At 48.1% G+C, this 17,742-nt stretch overlaps 1 protein-coding gene across 1 annotated transcript in view; it reads right to left on the bottom strand.

Moving 5' to 3' along the window:
• LOC133356460 (mitogen-activated protein kinase 14-like) overlaps positions 1-6,721 on the bottom strand; it is a 28,338-nt gene extending 21,617 nt beyond the window's left edge. Inside the window, exons 1-2 of the mRNA XM_061573993.1 lie at positions 6,687-6,721; positions 3,334-3,463 (exon numbers count right to left, since the gene is read on the bottom strand). Coding sequence (XP_061429977.1) covers positions 3,334-3,463; positions 6,687-6,721 — 165 coding nt within the window. The remainder of the gene's footprint in view (positions 1-3,333; positions 3,464-6,686) is intronic.
• Between the last annotated feature and the right edge of the window lie 11,021 nt (positions 6,722-17,742).

The following is a 17,742-nucleotide window of genomic DNA, read 5'->3' as shown; positions in this document are numbered from 1 at the left end:
ATATGGTCCGCCGGTCAGGAGCAACTGCTGCCAAGCGTGGTCCCAATTGAGCGATTTTTGCGAGAATGTTTCCGAGTTCGTAAAATTTGGACTACGCAAAAAGGGCCTACCCGGTTCCAATAACGCTGGGTGATCTTTTAACGTCCACCGGGAAACAGACAGAGCGTATTTGTACGGTTAACACATGCCAGAGTCCACACCAGGACTGGCTTGCAAGCCTCTGCAACAAGCGGAAAACAGCACTGCCCCCAACAGTTCGTTAGAGGCTGCACGTGGACTCTTTATCTTTTGTGTTTGCTTATGAAGCTCTGCAATGAGCGGCAAAAGCGCCAGCGCTGGGCCACGTCACCACCACAAAGTGTGTGGGGCTCGACGCGTGCGACCGCCGCGTTTTTTGTCGATTTGCGTTAAACCCCAATTTGTTGGGGGTCGCGGTCTTAACGGCCACGTTTGTTTGCGTGTTCAACACGAGTGCGTGCGGTTCGTGCAGACGTGATTCCTTGCAAAAGGTTTCTGTTTGGTGTTTGAACATCTTAAAAGCTTCTTGGTTCTTTCGGTAAAGTCACGTAGAAGGAAAATAATGAAATAATAAAAATAAAACATAATAAAATAATTCTCACGACGTTTCGGCCACAACGCAAGCAGCCGTCCTCAGGTGAAGAACAGGTCTGTCGAGAAGAGAGTCTGAATCTGAAGAGAGTCTGAATCTTCTCGACAGACCTGTTCTTCACCTGAGGACGGCTGCTTGCGTTGTGGCCGAAACGTCTTGAGAATTATTTTATTATGTTTTATTTTCATTATTTCATTATTTCCCTTCTACGTGACTTTACCGAAAGAACCAAGAAGATGAATCCCTGCAGTCACGAAAGCTTTAAATCGAAATCTTAACAGCTGTTGTATTGCCAGAAAGGGTAAAACCTATTCTTATTTTTTCATACTTTGGTACTGGAAAAAAGGTCCCATTTTGTTGCTGCTCACCCCGAGTTATAAATGCCCTGATAGTGGCATTGGCTTTGCGATGTTCACCTTCTGGCGTTGTTCTCTAGTCTGAAACTGGTGAGACTAGGCCCTAAAGAAGGCTGTCTCTTGTGTAGGCCAATCAGTTTCAAAGACAATGACATTTATTATCAGAGCATGTTTGTTTGCACGGTTACCACAAGTACATGCGGTTAATGCAGACATGGTTCCTTGCAAAAGGTTTCTATTTGGTGTTTGAACACCATAACACCTGTTTTATTGCCAGAAAGTGGTTAAACCCTATTTTGTATTTTTCATACTCGACGGCCATGTATTTTTCATACTTAATGGCCATGAGCGAGTTCAAAAAGACTCGTGCGGAGCCTGTGTGTTGGAACAGCTGTTTGACGCAAGTCTGAAGCTTTTATAAAAATAAAGTGATCACAGTGAAGAACGCTGTGGCCTTTAAAAGAAAAATATATATATTTCGTGACGTTTCGGGGCCAATGGCTCTTTTCGTCACAGCGCGGAGAGAGGCCAGAGAAGTAGGAGTCACAGAGAGGCCCAGTCTCTCTCTGTGCGCTGTGAAGGAGTATTGCCCGAAATAGTCACCTATTATATATGTGTGTGTGTGTGTCCGTTTAAGATCAGTGTTATCGAAGAATGTGTTGCGTTTTTTGTTCCGGTAAGCTCTCGATTACCCGTGCTAATGATGGGGAGGGATAGCCGCGGATAATCCAAAAATATAACCATTTTCTGCGGATCTCTATTCCAAAAAACACGAATATAGGTATCAATTTATAACGAATACTAATGGATCGACCGATGGATGCGCATGCTCAGTGATAATATCACTTTCCTGCTCCCACGCAGAAGACTCAGCCCACTAAGTGGATGACAGCAGAGCCACGCCAATCAACATCAATCCAACTCCGCCACCCACTGTTGTAAAGATATGCAACTACTGTACTGCAGAGGCAATCACGTGGATTTCGGATTAACAGGAGCACATATTTGTTAAGCACGTAACTTGTGATAAACATGTCCAAGAATAACAATGCATAACTGTTTTTAGATTATTAATATGGGCTTAGTGGAAAATCCATGATTCATGTCAAAATCTCAGGTGCGCGGGGTTCGTCCGCAAATCGGATAAACCGCACTCGGATAATCGAGTCGACCGTACTTTGCGCGTGTGCACCTCTGCCAGTGTGCGGCATCACCATAATCTGATTAATCGTGGTCGGGGACTCAATTAGGCCGCTCTTGTGACATTATTACCTTGAGGGTACGGACAGACGAAGCTTTTTGTAACGCCTAAGAGGCCACGGGGCGGAGATGTGCCTCCGTGGTTAGCGCGCACCACACTACGAACTAGGAAACCAGGGATCGTCGTTACGAGCAGAGTTTGGGTTGTCTCATTACCTAAGTAAGCGATCACCTACTATTATCGGTTCTGTCGTTTGACTATTTAGTCAGTTTTTTTTTTCTCAAGGCAGTCCTGGGTTTGACTAAATATAGCAAAAGGTGAACACAGTTCCAGCGTGAAAACCAAATTAAAACTCATTGGGAGTAGCATCACGGTGACCTCTGCGTATTGAAATAATGACGCATTTGACCGTAATTTTTAAGTCCGTATTGTTATTAATAAAGTCTCAAGAGGTGTGTGTGTGTGACAGCTCCCCCGGGCACAGAGCCAGGGCCGTGTTAGCAAGCTACACTATCTTTGTGTTTCCTTTGTGTTGCATCATCATGTTAGCAAGCTACACTATCTTTGTGTTTCTTTTATGTTGCATCATCATGTTAGCAAGCTACACTATCTCTGTGTTTCTTTTGTGTTGCATCATCATGTTAGCAAGCTACACTATCTTTGCGTTTCCTTTGTGTTGCATCATTGGGAACTGTCGCACAAACGCCGTGATGAACTGATTTGAAGTGTGCGTCTCTCTCCAGCCACGTCCTCTGTTTTTTTCCCCTCCACATTTAGAAACGTGCGCTTAGATTATAATTGAGATGATTTTGCTGCTAGAAATTTGCACGTGGTGATGAGCCCCATCGTTGAGCTACCTTTTTGTGGCCAGGTTGCTTCTGTAAAAAAAAAAGCCAACGTCTCTCAGTGGGCTTGACCCAGTAAGATAAAAAAAATGGTTTAGTTTTATTTGTATACATTTTTTTAAAGCAATTTCTTTACCCTTACTATACTTTGCGCTTCTATCGTGTTTTTTTGTACCGTTTGTCGTCGGAACGTTTTGACCCGTGCCCTACTCGATGCGGTTCTACCCTAACTTAGTAAAAACTGGCGAGCGCTGGCGATGATGCGAGGAGGAGGAGGAGGAAGGCGGGGGGGGGGGAGCGAGAGGGAACCTGCACACTCACGTTCTCGTGGTTCATGTGCTTGAGAAGACGCAGCTCGCGGTAGGCCCGCTTGGCGTGGATCAGCGACTGGAACGGGCGCGACAGCTTCTTCACCGCAACCTTCATGGCGCGGTGCCTGTCCAAGGCCGAGCTGGGAATTAGGGGGGTGCGGGGGAGGTGGGGGTGTGTGGAGGGGAGAGGGTAAGAGTGAGGTGTGAGCACCGTGACCAGGGTTTGAACTCGAGAGCTTTCTCCTTGCCTGCCAAACGCCCCGTTGCCCGTCGGGCTCTCAGGGACACCCAGCCAGATTTGCATCATTCTCACAGAATAATTGGGGGGGGGGGGTGGAGGGGACACCACGTGGCCAAATCTAGAGCACGAGGAATCAAATCTTCCTTTGGAACACAGAGCCAGTCAATCATCATCAGGCTGGGTGCTGCTACACTGTGCTCCTCCATCGGCACAACTGTCCGGCCACCAGACCTCTGCTCCTACCACCCTCCACCTATCCTCATCCATGCCCATTTCACCACTTCTCGCATGTGCCCCATACCCCACTGCCTCTCATCCACGTTGCACCCATCAGACACCCTCACCCACCATCACATTCCACCTTACTCTGCCTTACCTACCCCTGCAACAACATCAGCACCATTCCCAGCCCCTGTCCCTCCATCCATTCCATCACCTTCCTCACTGAACGCCGTCGGATTGCATCTTAAAGCGCGCTGGAAAAGGGCACTCTAGAAATCCGAAATAGAATAGAGCAGACTGTGAAGCTTCGTGTTCAGCCGCTCATATAACCGTTCGTCTTACGGCCGCTTCGAAGTCACGAGAAACGATATCGATGCAGCACCTGGGCAGCGTATCGCGGGGAAAATAAATATCTATTGCGAATTCGTATTTACTTATTTTATACCGCGCAACACCGTTGTACCGCCAATGCGTTCACTTGCAGGCCGGTGGTGCGTGTAACCCGCGTCGTACAGGGACAGATGCCACTCAGCATCCCCATCACTGAACTGCAACAGGGCATAGCAACGGTCTAGATGAGACGCGACGACGTTCGGGCGCTTTGAATTGATGGGGCGCTTTTAAGCAAGCGCCGTCAAAACATTCCGTTTTGTTTTTCCTTTCATTTCCCACCACCGAATATTTTCCTGGGTCACGGGGTAGACTGAAGGGGGGTGTGAAACTCGTCGACCACAGCCATGCCGAGAAGTATCATGGATGTGGTGTGCTGGGCGATGCTTCAATATGTCGATAAAAATGTTTATTCTAAGGCTCATGGATGCATTCGTTGAATCGTGATGTAAGACTCAATTATTTATCTTTTGTTGTGTGCAAAATATATTCCGACGTTATCAATAGAATAAATATCAACACCAATTTTTTTTTAACAAACACAAAAAAAAACCCGAGGTGATAACAACGTTGATGTTTATTCTTGAGTTGGATCGCGGCAATAGAATTGCAGTGGAGGGGTTGAATTGATGACACGTGTGCAACAAATACACCGGCAGGGTCAGGAGACGGCACCGAGTTAGCCTCGCGTGGTTAAACTTTACAGCCGGACGTGCCGTACGTTTAGTCACTCATCAAGGAAAACCTCACCAATACCGAATTACCACATTTTAAATCACTTCAAATAACAAAAAATCAACATGCCCTGTTTATTTCGATGAAACAATCATCGTCAGGCTGGATGGAAATGTATACTTCCCGCACGACCAGATTATGCGAGGTTTATTTATGTACTTAATAAATGCACTTTAGGAATGAGTGAGTAAGGAGAGATACGCTCCCCGGGTCACTTACCATGCAGCCAGGCAGCTCTAATCGCAACTCTGCTGTGAACTGCGACGCGTAACTAACGGTATACCGCCGCCACCACCGTAAGCAATTCGGGAGAAAAAAACGATTGCATTTTTTTGGGCAAAAACGAAAAGTTACGGAACTTCTGCAACGAGTCGTGTAATTTATCCCGATCCTTCGTGGAAACCCAGCGTTGTTATGGCTCACTCTCACCGATCGCCCTCTGCCACTCGCTTCCCCCCGCCCCCGGCCCCCCCAAGGGGGAACCGTCATGGGCAATTGAGCTAGGAAATGATTAATCAGATAAAGCATTCGTTTAATTGGTAATTGCTGGCGTAAAAAACGCTTTTCGGAGATGTAATGACCGTGATATCTGCCCCCCCCGCCCCCCTCCGCTTGATGTGTCCCCAGAGATTCTCCAGGACTGTGGCAGTGCTGAAGTTTCACACCAGCAGCGAACCTCACTCTGCATCAATCATGGTATGTGACCTATCGTCAACACTGGGCAGCACGGCGGGGAATGCCTTTCGTGCGCCGCGCTGTGAATCCCGAGGCCTGAGTTGGACACGGGGCCCCAGCTCACGGTGGCAAGTGAAATCTAAATTATTTAAAACTATTAACTAAACTACTTTAATTGTGCCAGCTACGTTGCTCTTTTCAGAAGCGACCTGGCCATAAATGATAGCTCAACGAAGTGGCTTATCACGTGGAAATTTCTAGCAGCCAAATACTCGTAATGCGTGACATTGATTCTAAATGTGGAGAAAAATCCACGCGACCACGGGGAGAACATGAAAACTCGAAATATACAGGTGTCAGCGTTGGGATCGAGCCCACAACTTCCTGTATAGCAGCATGAGGTATTTAACATCTTGCCACGATGGCAAATCTGAACCGATCCTGGGCTTCCCTCCTCAGTCCTTTACAAATCCTCACTGAGAAGCTTGGTGAAGTATGGTCACACAACCCCCAAGACCAACACAGAGTGGGGAGGCCTTCATTCAGCAGTGGATTGATAAAAGAGCTGGACATTTCGATTTAAAGCTTTCGTAACTGCAGGGATTAATCTTCTTGGTTCTTTCGGTAAAGTCATGTAGAAGGGAAATAATACAATAAAACATAAAAAAAAATTCTCACGTTTCGGCCACAACGCAAGCAGCCATCCTCAGGTGAAGAACAGGTCTGTCGGAAAGTTCACCTGAGGACGGCTGCTTGCGTTGTGGCCGAAAACGTCGTGAGATTTATTTTTATTTTATTATTTCCCTTCTACGTGACTTTACCGAAAGAACCAAGAAGAGGAGCTGTACATTCTTATTGGCGTTTTACACAACATGCACCTAGATATCAGCGACATGAAATTGAAAGCGTTAACAGTGTGCGGTGATGTGTTACGCCGACACAATTTACATGTCAGCGGTGATAAGCTTACAGTGGCGAGCCATAACCGTATCATTCTGTCACCCTACACTAACAGCTCACGGCAGAACTGTCCGTGGCGCGACTCCAAATTCCTCCTCTCTGTACCAAGCGCTCACACCATCACTGCCAGGCGTCGTTACCCCGTGGCAGCCGCAGCCGCCGAGAATCCTGCCATCCTGGCCGCACATTCGCAGGAGCCATCAATCTTCCCCCACACTACTTGGAAGAGGCACTTAAGGGCACCCACACCTCTTTCGCGTGGCATTCGCACCCACACAGAGCTTGGCCCCGTGCCTCAAAAGTCACGGTTATTCACGTCCGTAAAATAGTGCGCCCGCTACAACTTGCATTGTTACTTTTACTAACCGTCATTAAGCGTGTAGCAATGCATCAAATTCGTTGACGCGAATCTGTTCTCGGGCTCGTCTTCCACAAATAAAATCACGCAGCAGTGAGAGACCGTTACTTTGTGTTTGCAAATACAATTAAACTGCAGGTTCTCTCCACTGATGGATTTATCTGGGTCGCGGATTAGGAATACAAAGTAGGGTACGATATGCCGCACTAATTCGCACCCTATTTAAAGGGCGCGATTGCTTCTATATTTAGCGGCGCCTCACCCGTGACACTGTGACCAGCAACTCGAGAAACAATAAAAACAGATGACACCCGTTTTTTACGCGGGTGAACAGTAACAGTTTTATAACCTGACCTGCATGTGCAACACCATCGTTGCTTATGTTTTATCTGGCCCATGTTCGTCACCCTCCCTTCCCTTTCCCGCTTCCCTCTCCCGTTTAACCGCACGTTTCACGAAATCGTTTTTACGTAACCCACGGCGGACACAAGCAATCGCTGCGTTCGCCACAATCTCATCGTTGCCACCATCATCATCGGCCTTGGTCAATCCGCTGCTGGACAAAGGCATCTACAAGCCGCCACCGCCACCTTTGACAATCTTGTCATGAAACCATAAGTGTCCACGAATGAAGACGATTCAGTCGTAATGACAACGGGCCTGACTAGACAGCGTCATTCACATGGCATGATTTGTTCGGGTTGCATCTCGCGACGCTGAAAATGGCAAACCACGCTTACACTGAATTTCGGCACGAGAAGTACCGCGGGAACAAAATAGACAAAGCAGCGTACGGAAGGTTAGTTACCACGGAGTCGTGAATTTAAAAAAAATCAGCCAAAGGAGGGGAAATGCCACGGGGGGGGGGGGGGGGGGGGGGCAGGTAGATGTCCAATGCAGGGATGGAGCAAAGAATCTAATTTGCTACATTTCAATGCATTTCACCGAATGATCCGTTACAGTTTTGCAAAGTATCCGTGTGACCATGCTGTGATCATGCAACACGCTGGAAAATGAGCTCATGTGTAGAAAGCGGCAAGACAGACTGGCCGTTACATCACACCACCTCTAGAGATGGCGCCTACCTGGTAAGGCTTTCATGCAGCAGTGGAGCGACCACGGCCGATGACCATTTCTGTAATACAATGCGGACTATATAGGCCCCACGAGGCACGTTATATACGATTAAAAAGAATTGATTCCAAATCATTGCAACAGAAATCGAGTTATCTACGGATTAGTGCCAATCGTAGAAGACGCAATGCTTCTTCCGGCTAAAAGAACAGGACAGGACAAACACGACGGAAGAACGTGAGCACGTGTGACAGGCAATGCAATTGGGGCTGTACAAACCAGACGCAAGAATCTATACTGGAAATTAAATGTGACAGGCCAGGGAATGGCTGTGGGGGGAGGGTGTGGTAGCAGTGGATGTTCCCTGACTGTCCGGCATTTCACTGCATCCCGGCAATTTTATTGAAGCGTCACGGTTTTTTTTAGGTAGCTGATTAAATTCAAGAAAGGTATTTTTTTTTTTGCCACAGTCAATTGCCACTCCCTAAGCCCGAGTGTAAAAGAAACTCGCAGTCAAAGTAACAAGTTCATAGAATTTGCGTCAGCTGTAAATAATCGATTCTTACTCGATTCGCTGCGTGCATCGCAAGCGTAGGAAACGTTTAACTATTTAGGGGATACATCGATACTTGGCGGTGACCGATTGCTGTCAGGATGCAACACAGCAATTGCCAAGCGGCTGGCAACCAACAGCGCTCTCAAATCTGTAATTGGCAGAAGAGTGCAACGCGTTTCTTGAGCAGGACAGAGAAGTAGAAGAATAGGTTTTACCCTTTCTGGCAATAAAACAGTTGTGTTAATGATGTTAAAACACCAAACTGAAACCTTTTGCAAGGGATCACGTCTGCATTAACCACACATACTTGTGGTGACCAGGTATGTGCGTGGTATTTGTTGATACTGCCAAGGAGAGGTCCCATGATGTTGCTGCTCAAAACCGAGCTCTCAATGTTCTGATAGTGGCATTGTCTTTGTGCTGTTCGCCTTTTGGACGTCCTCTGGTCTAACACCGTTTGAGGCGAGGCTCTATAGAAAGCTGTCTGGTGTGGACAAATCAGTTTCAAAGACAATACATCATCATATACTACCAGAGCATATTTTTATTTATTTGCATGTTCACCACAAGTATATGTGGTCAATGCAGACGTGATTCCTTGCAAAAGGGTTCAGCTTGGTGTTTTAATACGTTAAGATCGGTTTTATTGCTAGAAAGATCAAAACCTATTCTTATATTTTGATACTGGCAAAGGCGGTCCCATGATGGACAGAGAAGTGTTGTGACCTGCAGCGTGGCCAGTGAGTGAGTGAGTAAACGTGTGAGTGTCGGTCGGTGTGAATGGGGGAGTGATAGATCGGGTGAGTGATAGATCGGGTGAGTGTCTGTGTTGTTGTAGTTGCTACTCGCGAACAGCGCTTGCCACAAGTCTTATGAGATCTTTGTTTGTTGTTGAGACCAGAGCGGGGAGCAGTAGCGTAGTAGCGGCTAGCACGCTGCGCTACCGACCAAGGAGACCCGAGTTCGATTTCCGACTACGACCAACACCAGTGACGATTATCCGAACCGGTCCTGGGACTCCCCTAGGTCGATTCAGCCTCAAATAAGTACCTGGTGCGGTGTGTAAACATTGCCACGAGGGAGACAAAGGCGGCCTGGCCACCCACCCCCTCGTGTGCTGTGCCGACCTTCATAGACGCTCACTAACAACACTTGCCCCTACGCTCTGTTAAGGCTACATGGGGGGTCTTTGTCTTTGTTGTGACCAGTGGGGAGCGGCACCATAGCGGATTATGAACCCTGCGACACGAGTCCAATTGCCACTCACGGTCAACACCAGTGACGGTTATCTGAACCGGTCTTGGGCCTCCCCTCGGTCGACTCAGCTGCAAATAAGAACCGGGTGCAGTTGTATTAAGCATCGCTACTGGGGAGACAAAGGCGGCCGGGCGTAATGCTGCATGGCCAACCCATCCCCTTCGTATACCGTTCTGGCCTTCATGGGTGCTTGCCAACATCACGTGCCCTAACAGTGTGTCAAAGGCTATGTTTTTAATGCATGTGCGTTGAACTTCTTTCGCACCAGTACGTAGGCAACCGTGCCAATAATGGGAGGTGCGGTGGGGGCGAAGGACAACAAACTATGGTGGGGAAGGGGGGAGATCTTTTGACTCTGTTGTGACCTGCAAGTTAGGAGGTTGAACAACAACACTGTGTGCAAGAGAGACTTGCAAGCCCCCCCCCCCCTCCACAGGATCTTGCGTAACGCTCACCAGCCCCCCCCCCCGCTCACCAGCCCCCCGCCCCCAAGCCCCCCATTCCCCGTCGCCCCCACCCCGGTCTCGCTCGGTGGTTTTATTTTTGCAGCAAGCGACGGCTCTGACAACGCGGCTGGCGATTCCCCGACACCACTCTGCGGCCACCACCACCCTCCATTGACCTGCCTCGACTACGTCAACTCCCAGTAGGGCGCGCGTTGCAGAATGCGTGCACGTTTGCGTTTGTGTGCATTGTACGTACGTTGAACTTCTTTCGCACCGTACGTGGCACAACCGTGCTAATCGGAGGTGCGGGGGAGACAACTAAAACACAAAAAGCAAGTGTTCTCAAGAAATTAGTTATCAATCTAGATGATATAAAAGTTGCCTAACTCCCACTGGCTTCCTCATATCGGAAGAAGCAAGAACGTTCCAGACGGCCGCAGGAGGATGGCCGGAGTTCGCGTGACGGTTTATGCTCCTTGACGAGATCAGCGCGGTATTGTGGGTTCATTTGTGGCAATCACTTTGTGCGTGTAATGAGTGCGAGACTCTAAGTATGTGAAGAAGGGCTTGAGTGGAACTTCCAAACACGCCCAGCGTTATGAATGTTGTTCAACCACAGACGATCAATCGGTGGCGGTCACGTGCGGTGGGGTAAAGTGCGGGAACTCCCACCTGTTCCCTGATATTTGGCCAGTACGTACACAAGGGTACAGTAAAACCTCGGATTGCGAGTAACTTGGTCTGCGAGTGTTTTGCAAGACGAGCAACATTTTTAAATAAATATTAATTTGATAAACGAGCGAGGTCTTGCAATACGAGTAGTATGTGTCTGCCGAGCGTCACGTGATCACAACTGATATACGAGTGCTTTGATATTCGAGTGCTTTGGATTACAAACACGTTTCTGGAAGGAATTATGTTCGCAATCCAAGGTTTTACTGTAGGCGAAAACACCCTCTGGAGTCCCATCCAGACACTTCAACCAGCTGTGACGTGAGCAAGCTGTTGAGGACTGCACCTTAATCTCTATAAACTAAACTAAAACTATGAACAATGTTTTACTTTACCAGGTAAGGCCCACTGAGCTATGTAGCTCTTTTTCAGAAGCGACCTGGCTATCACAAATGGTAGCTCAACGAAGTGGCTTATCACGTGGAAATTTATAGCAGCCAAATACCCTAAAACACACGCCGATTCTAAATGCGGAGGGAAAAACCGAAGGACCCAGAGAAAAATCCCCACGACCACGGGGAGAACAAGCAAACTCCAAACATACAGGCGTCGGGGTCAGGATCGAACCCACGATCTTGTGATTCCACATTGACTAACGTCCCCGTTTGCCCCATTTCAACGTTTTACTCAACGGCAACACTACTGCAGATATCTCTCAACGTGTTCGTCTGGCTGCACTGCGCGTTCTCAGTGATGTCCGACGTTTCGCTCCGCCTGCTGGGAGCTTCCACAATAACTTAATTCCCATCACGTTGAAATGGAAACGTCGGGACGTGGTGCCAAACGCGGTGCAAAAACCTGCGCAAAGGGGTACAATCGTTGTCTAAATCACCAATGCACAAATGTGTCTCGGCCATTCTGCCAAGATGTGACCGTCTCTCGGACTGACGGGGCCTGTCCCGTGGGCCGGGGGAACGAACCCCTCCACGCTCCGCCGTGACGCCACCACAGCGAAAGTGCCAACGAATGGAGCTGCCTAAATCTGCTTCAGGTTCTGCGACCGACAGTCAGGAGGTGGCGATGGTAATTGTTTTCGTTTTAAACAAATGACGGAGAAAAAGGGAAGTTTGAAATGTACCGTCTGAATGAGCACAAGAAAGTAAAGTGTGCGTGCGGAGTGAAAGACTGCGGTGGACCGTATGGGCAGACAGATTTTGCCTTTTGTGATGTTATGTCTCACATCAGCTTTTCTTCATTTCCTCCCTCTCGTAACTAAGGTTTTCCGTCCTGTTTTGCAACAATTTTTATCATACAGTGCCGTGCTCTCGAGTTCAGGAGATGAACACATTCGCATTTGAAACTCATCCAACACTGCAACTTCCCTTTGAGTGAGAAAGTTTCAGTGGCAAGAAATCATCATCATCATCATCATCAATAATTATCATCACTGTCACCAGCATAATCTTCATTCTGGTGGAGCAGTGGCACAGTGGTATGAAGCCGGAAAGCCGGCAAACCGGAGTAAACTTTTCGGCCATGGCTAAAATCAGTCAACCGGAACTGTACACCTGCCTTGATTGACCATCAACTCGCACTGAATAACGTGAAGTATTGCCAAAAAACCATCAAGACCAGCACGGATTGGGAACGCCCTCATCCAGAAGCAGCCTGGCAAAGGGCCGAACGTGTCGACGAAATTTGGACTTATTTATGGTCCAATTGCATGTCCATCTCAAGACAGCAGTCTGTTCAACTGTTGACAAATCTGTCTGTCGCCTGATGAAGCTAGTTGTAATTGACTGGCGAAACGTCGTACTCCGATTGTAAATGTTGTGGATTTGCTCTCCGACACACCGGTTAGTGCTGTACCAGTGACGAGCTGCCATGTTCTATTCACGTGACAAACCTCACTGTCTGGCTGTGTCGGGTGGTGGCGGGTTTAACAACACATTTATATTTTAGATTTGAAGTTTTCGTGACTGCAAGGATCCATACTCTTTGGTTCTTTCGGTAAAGTCACGTAGGTGAAAAATAAAAAAATAAAATAGAAATAAATAAATCACTGATATTTTTATTTCTATTTTTTTTTTCACCTACGTGACTTTACCGAAAGAACCAAAGAGTATACATTCATATTTACGCGATCTAACCCAAACAAAAAAACCCTATATTATGGATATTGGTCGCGAAACCCTACTATGTGTTAAAACTGTTTGACAACTCTCCGCCGCTTGAAAGACACCAATCGAGTGAAGCGGTCGGTCGTAAAGAGTTAAAATCAAGCTCTGGCCCACACCCCGCCTCCAACCCTAACTCGACGCGGCTTTGTAGAGAGCCCGTGCGAGGGGCTCTTTCAAACCCGCACTGTCGCGGAAACAGCCCGAGGTTGCCTTCCCACGGCCGAGCATTCAAATGCAAATGTGGGCAGTCGACGCGGAGGCGAGGCCGGGCGAGAAGAGGCGACTGGACTTTGAGAAGGGACGCGGGATTTTTTTGTTATTTAGGTTCGTGAATGGGGAGGTTCTGACGCTGGCGCCCCCATGACTCGCAAACGCCGCTCGTACAGTTTCCTTGCGAAGAGAAAAAACCGCAGTTAGAGCGCTCGAATTGTTAAACGCGTTATATCACTCGAATTGTAAATGCTGTGGTATTTACTCTCCCGGCACACCGGTTGTGGTGAACTGGTCACGAATTGGCATGTTTTGGGTTTTTACGTGATAGACCCTTACCGATTGGCTGCGTTGGCGGATTTAACGACACGTTATATTTACGTGATCTAACCCCCCAAAAAATTAAAACCTCCGTTATGGAAAAACAACTGGTTTTGGCGCCGCCGCATTCTCGGAATCGGTCACCCGCCAATCAGTGTCATTGTGCGCGTGAGCTGCGCTGGATTGTTCCATGAATTAGCAGCGAAAAGTTGCTTTCATTTTCCTGTCTTTGATGATTTTTCTTAAGGATGAGTTGTTAGGGGTGGGGCGTCATGAACTTTTCACCGCCAGGCCTCCCCTCACAAAGAGGCTTGCGTATCCAAGGGATATCATCTTGGCCATGAAGTGTGCAAACCATAAACCCATTGTTACACTTCACTGTAAATAATCACTGCTCCGTCAGCAGTCATTATGGACTACATCTTGCACCGACTTCTATGTAGTTAATGTCAAGGGCTGCCAGAACAAAGGTTGCGACTGGCTAATTAGGGAGTAAATTGCCAGGTTTGTTCACGTGACAAACTTTATGTATGCGGCTTTGCCGGGTGGAGGTGTACAATGCACTTTTTTACATTTCACCTTCATGCCGATCTGACCCAAAAAAAAAATTTGACAATCATATTTTTCGATTTAAAGCTTTCGTGACTGCAGGGATTCATATTGTTGGTTCTTTCGGTAAAGTCACGTAGAAGGGAAATAATAAAATAATAAAAATAAAACAATTAAATTCTCACGACGTTTCGATTGCAACACAAGCAATCATCATCAGGTGTGAAAACCACAGCAAGAAATCATTGCAGGACAAATGCGATGTTCAAACAGTGTCGTATAGACAATACACACAACAAATAAGCACAAAAAATATTTGAAATCCAAACTGTACTTGTCACTAGAGTACTTAATTTTTTGTTCAGTTTATTTGAGTTATTCATACTCTATTTGAAAAAAAAGGATTTAATTTAGTCTTAAATGATGAGTGCATGTGAGTATTATGGCAATGCTGCTGCTGCATTGGCAGTGGTGCACAAGCAAACAGAATAACAACTCAATGCATTCATCAATAACTGTGGCCTGAAAGGGGAAAAAGGTTTTAGAATGGGCGACGTTTCGGGTAAAGGTCCTTCTTTACAGTACGTAAGAACACGCAAGGCACGATAGGGAGGACCGATCCCAATGGTCACATGCTCGCCTTCGACAGTACAATCCCACAAATCATCTCTTGTATTGCCACTACTCGTAAAATGAATGCATGGCATGGGGGGGGGTGTCCAAAAGGCCTCAACTGTTTTTTTTTAAACACAACTGAGACACAAAGCCCAGTGCGGCAGGTTTATTGTGCTGCAGCTGTATTGGGTTTAAAAAAAAAAACCCCAGTTTGGAGTGGGTTGCGTTCACTGGGGTGGCGAGCTGGTGAAACTACGGCCCCGCTCTCGACGACTGTGGCTACCGAGGTGAGGGTCTGGGACGACCCTACTGACGGATGTGTGATGGGTCGAAACTGGCCACCCGGGTTCGATTCCGGCTCACGGCTAACACCGGTGACGATTGTCCGAACCGGAACCGGGCCTCCCCTAGGTCGGCTCAGCTTCGAATGACTACCAGGTGCGATGTGTAAATATCGTCAGTAAGGAAGACAAAGGCGACCGGGTGTGGTGTTGGCCACCCTCGTGTGCCGTGCCGGCCTTCATCGGTGCTCGCTAAAAGCACTTTCCCCAACAGTCTGTTGAGGCTATACGGGGGATCTTTGTCTTTGGGGTGGTGGTGGGTGGAAACGCGGTGTGGGTCAACCCAACTGGAATTCCTATCCCCCCCCCCACTCGGACTCACCACCACCCCCACACCACCACCGCCACAAATCCACAGAGTTCTGCCGAAGTTGGAGGGCATCTGTTGTTCTATCTGCAATGGAGCACCCAGTTCTTCCACCACCCCCCCTCTCCCCACCACCCCCATTGTACTTGCCAATATAAGCAACGATAAAGCAGGTTGATTGATGATCAAGAGCGGCACTCGCTAATTCACTCCCAAGCCAACTCGCTCAGTCGCCTCCGTATCACTCTTCCATTGCTACTTGCTCTGCGCTGCTTGACATCCCTGCACCCACGTTGAGAACTCACTCACTCGGTCTGCCAACGCCGACAAATATGCATCTCTCATCCGTGCTGTGTCCAACAACCATTCTTCACAGGCCACAACACAGGCACGCCTAACTTATACAGATAGTCCCCGAATTTCGATCTTACGATGGCGATGCGACAAAATGCATGTTAAAAGTTTTTTTTTTTTATAGCAGATAGGATTGTTTCCTGAAAAAACTTTCTATTAAATTGCAGTTCATATAGGTAGGCTAAGAATTTACCTTTTTTTACTCTAAATTTCACTGTTGCAATCCAGCATTGAAATTAATAAATACATAAGAATATATAGTTTATACAGTACGGTACGGTAAATTGCTCTGTGTTGATAAATGATCACCATTCTGTAAGACTCCTGGGTAGGCGAGGTCATCTTCGACTTACGATATTTTTGACTTACGATGGGGTCGTGGTAACGCATCTCCATCCTAAGTCGAGTTCCCTCGCAAAGCTGCACCAGTGGCCTTCTCCCTCTTGAGTCGCTCCCCCCCCCCACCAGCAGCAAGTTCAATTCGACGCAACGAATCAATAACGCTTATTCTAGATTTGAAGCTTTCGTGACTGCAAGGATTCATATTCTTAGGTTTTTTCGGTAAAGTCACGTAGGTAAAACATTAAAATTAATAAAAGTAAAATAAAAAAAATCACGACGTTTGCCTCCGAAATGTCGTGATTTTTATTTTATTTTACTTTTATTAATTGTAATGTTTTACCTACGTGACTTTAGCGAAAAAAACCTAAAAATAACGCTTATGTATCAATTACAATCTCCAACAGTGATAAAGTCTTGTTTGTGTGCGTAAATGCACTGTCGTTGTGTCGTCCGCCCACCTCCACACGACGCAGACAATCGTGAAGGTTCGTGTTGGGTTTCGGTGGTGTGTGTGTCTGTGTGTGTGCGACACATTAACACTGACGCGATCTAACACCGAAAATTAAAAACGTCATCGTGAATAATATCGGTCGCGAGGAGCCGACTACGTGTTAGGGGCCGTCCATAAATGACGTCACGCGAATTTGGACGAGTTTTGACCCCCCCCCCCCTCGTCACACGGCGTCACAAAAAGTCAGACCCCCCTCAAATGACGTCACAAAGCTCTGCCCCCCCCCCCCAAAAAAAAATCAAAAACATGCTTCAAATCGCTTTAAACTATTGTCATTGTAGTGCGTATTTAATGTGGCGCTGCACTCTGATGTAGGAGAAAACATTTATTAACAAGTCTATTTAATTAAGTAGAACGTGTTGTCTATGTTTACTTAAAGTTGCGCATTTTAATGCGACGTCACATTTCTCACCCCCCCCCCCTCGTCACACATCGTCACAAATGTCTGACCCCCCCCCCCAGGTGCGTGACGTCATTTATGGACGGCCCCCCACATGTTCGACAGTGAGGTTTCTTCTTACAGTCCGCCCTGCATTGCCTCCTAGCCACGCCAAACTTCCGCAGTCGTGAAAACTTTTTTTTTGCCCGACACATCGGCCCGCAGACCTCGTCTGGTCGTGACGGACCGCCCCCTCCACCACCCCCCCTCCACCACCCCCCTTGCGAGTGGAGGGGACTGGGGGGGGGGGGGGCGAGGAGGCACTGGGGAGGGAGAGGGGATCACGAGAGGGAGGGAGAGATAGGGGGGGAGGGAGGAGGGAGGGAGAGGGGGGACGGAGGAGGGAGGGAGAGGGGGAGGAGGAGGGAGGGAGAGGGAGGGAGGGGGATGGGAGAGGAGAGGGGGAGGGAGGGAGAGGGGGAGGGTGAGAGGGAGTTAGGGGGGGAGGGGAGAGGAGTGGGGGGAGAGGGGGGAGGGTGAGGGAGATGGGGGGTGAGAGGTGGGGAGGCTGAAGGGGGAGGGAGGTAGGGAGAGTGGAGAGGGGGGGGAGGAAGGAGGGGAGGGAAGGAGGGGGAGAGGAGGAGGGAGGGGAGAGGGGGGGAGGGAGGAGGGAGGGAGAGGGGGGGGAGAGGGGAGGAGGGAGGGCAGATGGCAGGGGGGGGAG

Source organism: Lethenteron reissneri, chromosome 54 (genome assembly GCF_015708825.2).
Source record: "Lethenteron reissneri isolate LAM-NWPU_2019-01 chromosome 54, ASM1570882v1, whole genome shotgun sequence".
Taxonomy (NCBI): Eukaryota; Metazoa; Chordata; class Hyperoartia; order Petromyzontiformes; family Petromyzontidae; genus Lethenteron; species Lethenteron reissneri.
The sequence above is the reverse complement of the archived record's forward strand: the minus strand, read 5'-3'. Positions and strand labels throughout refer to the sequence as shown.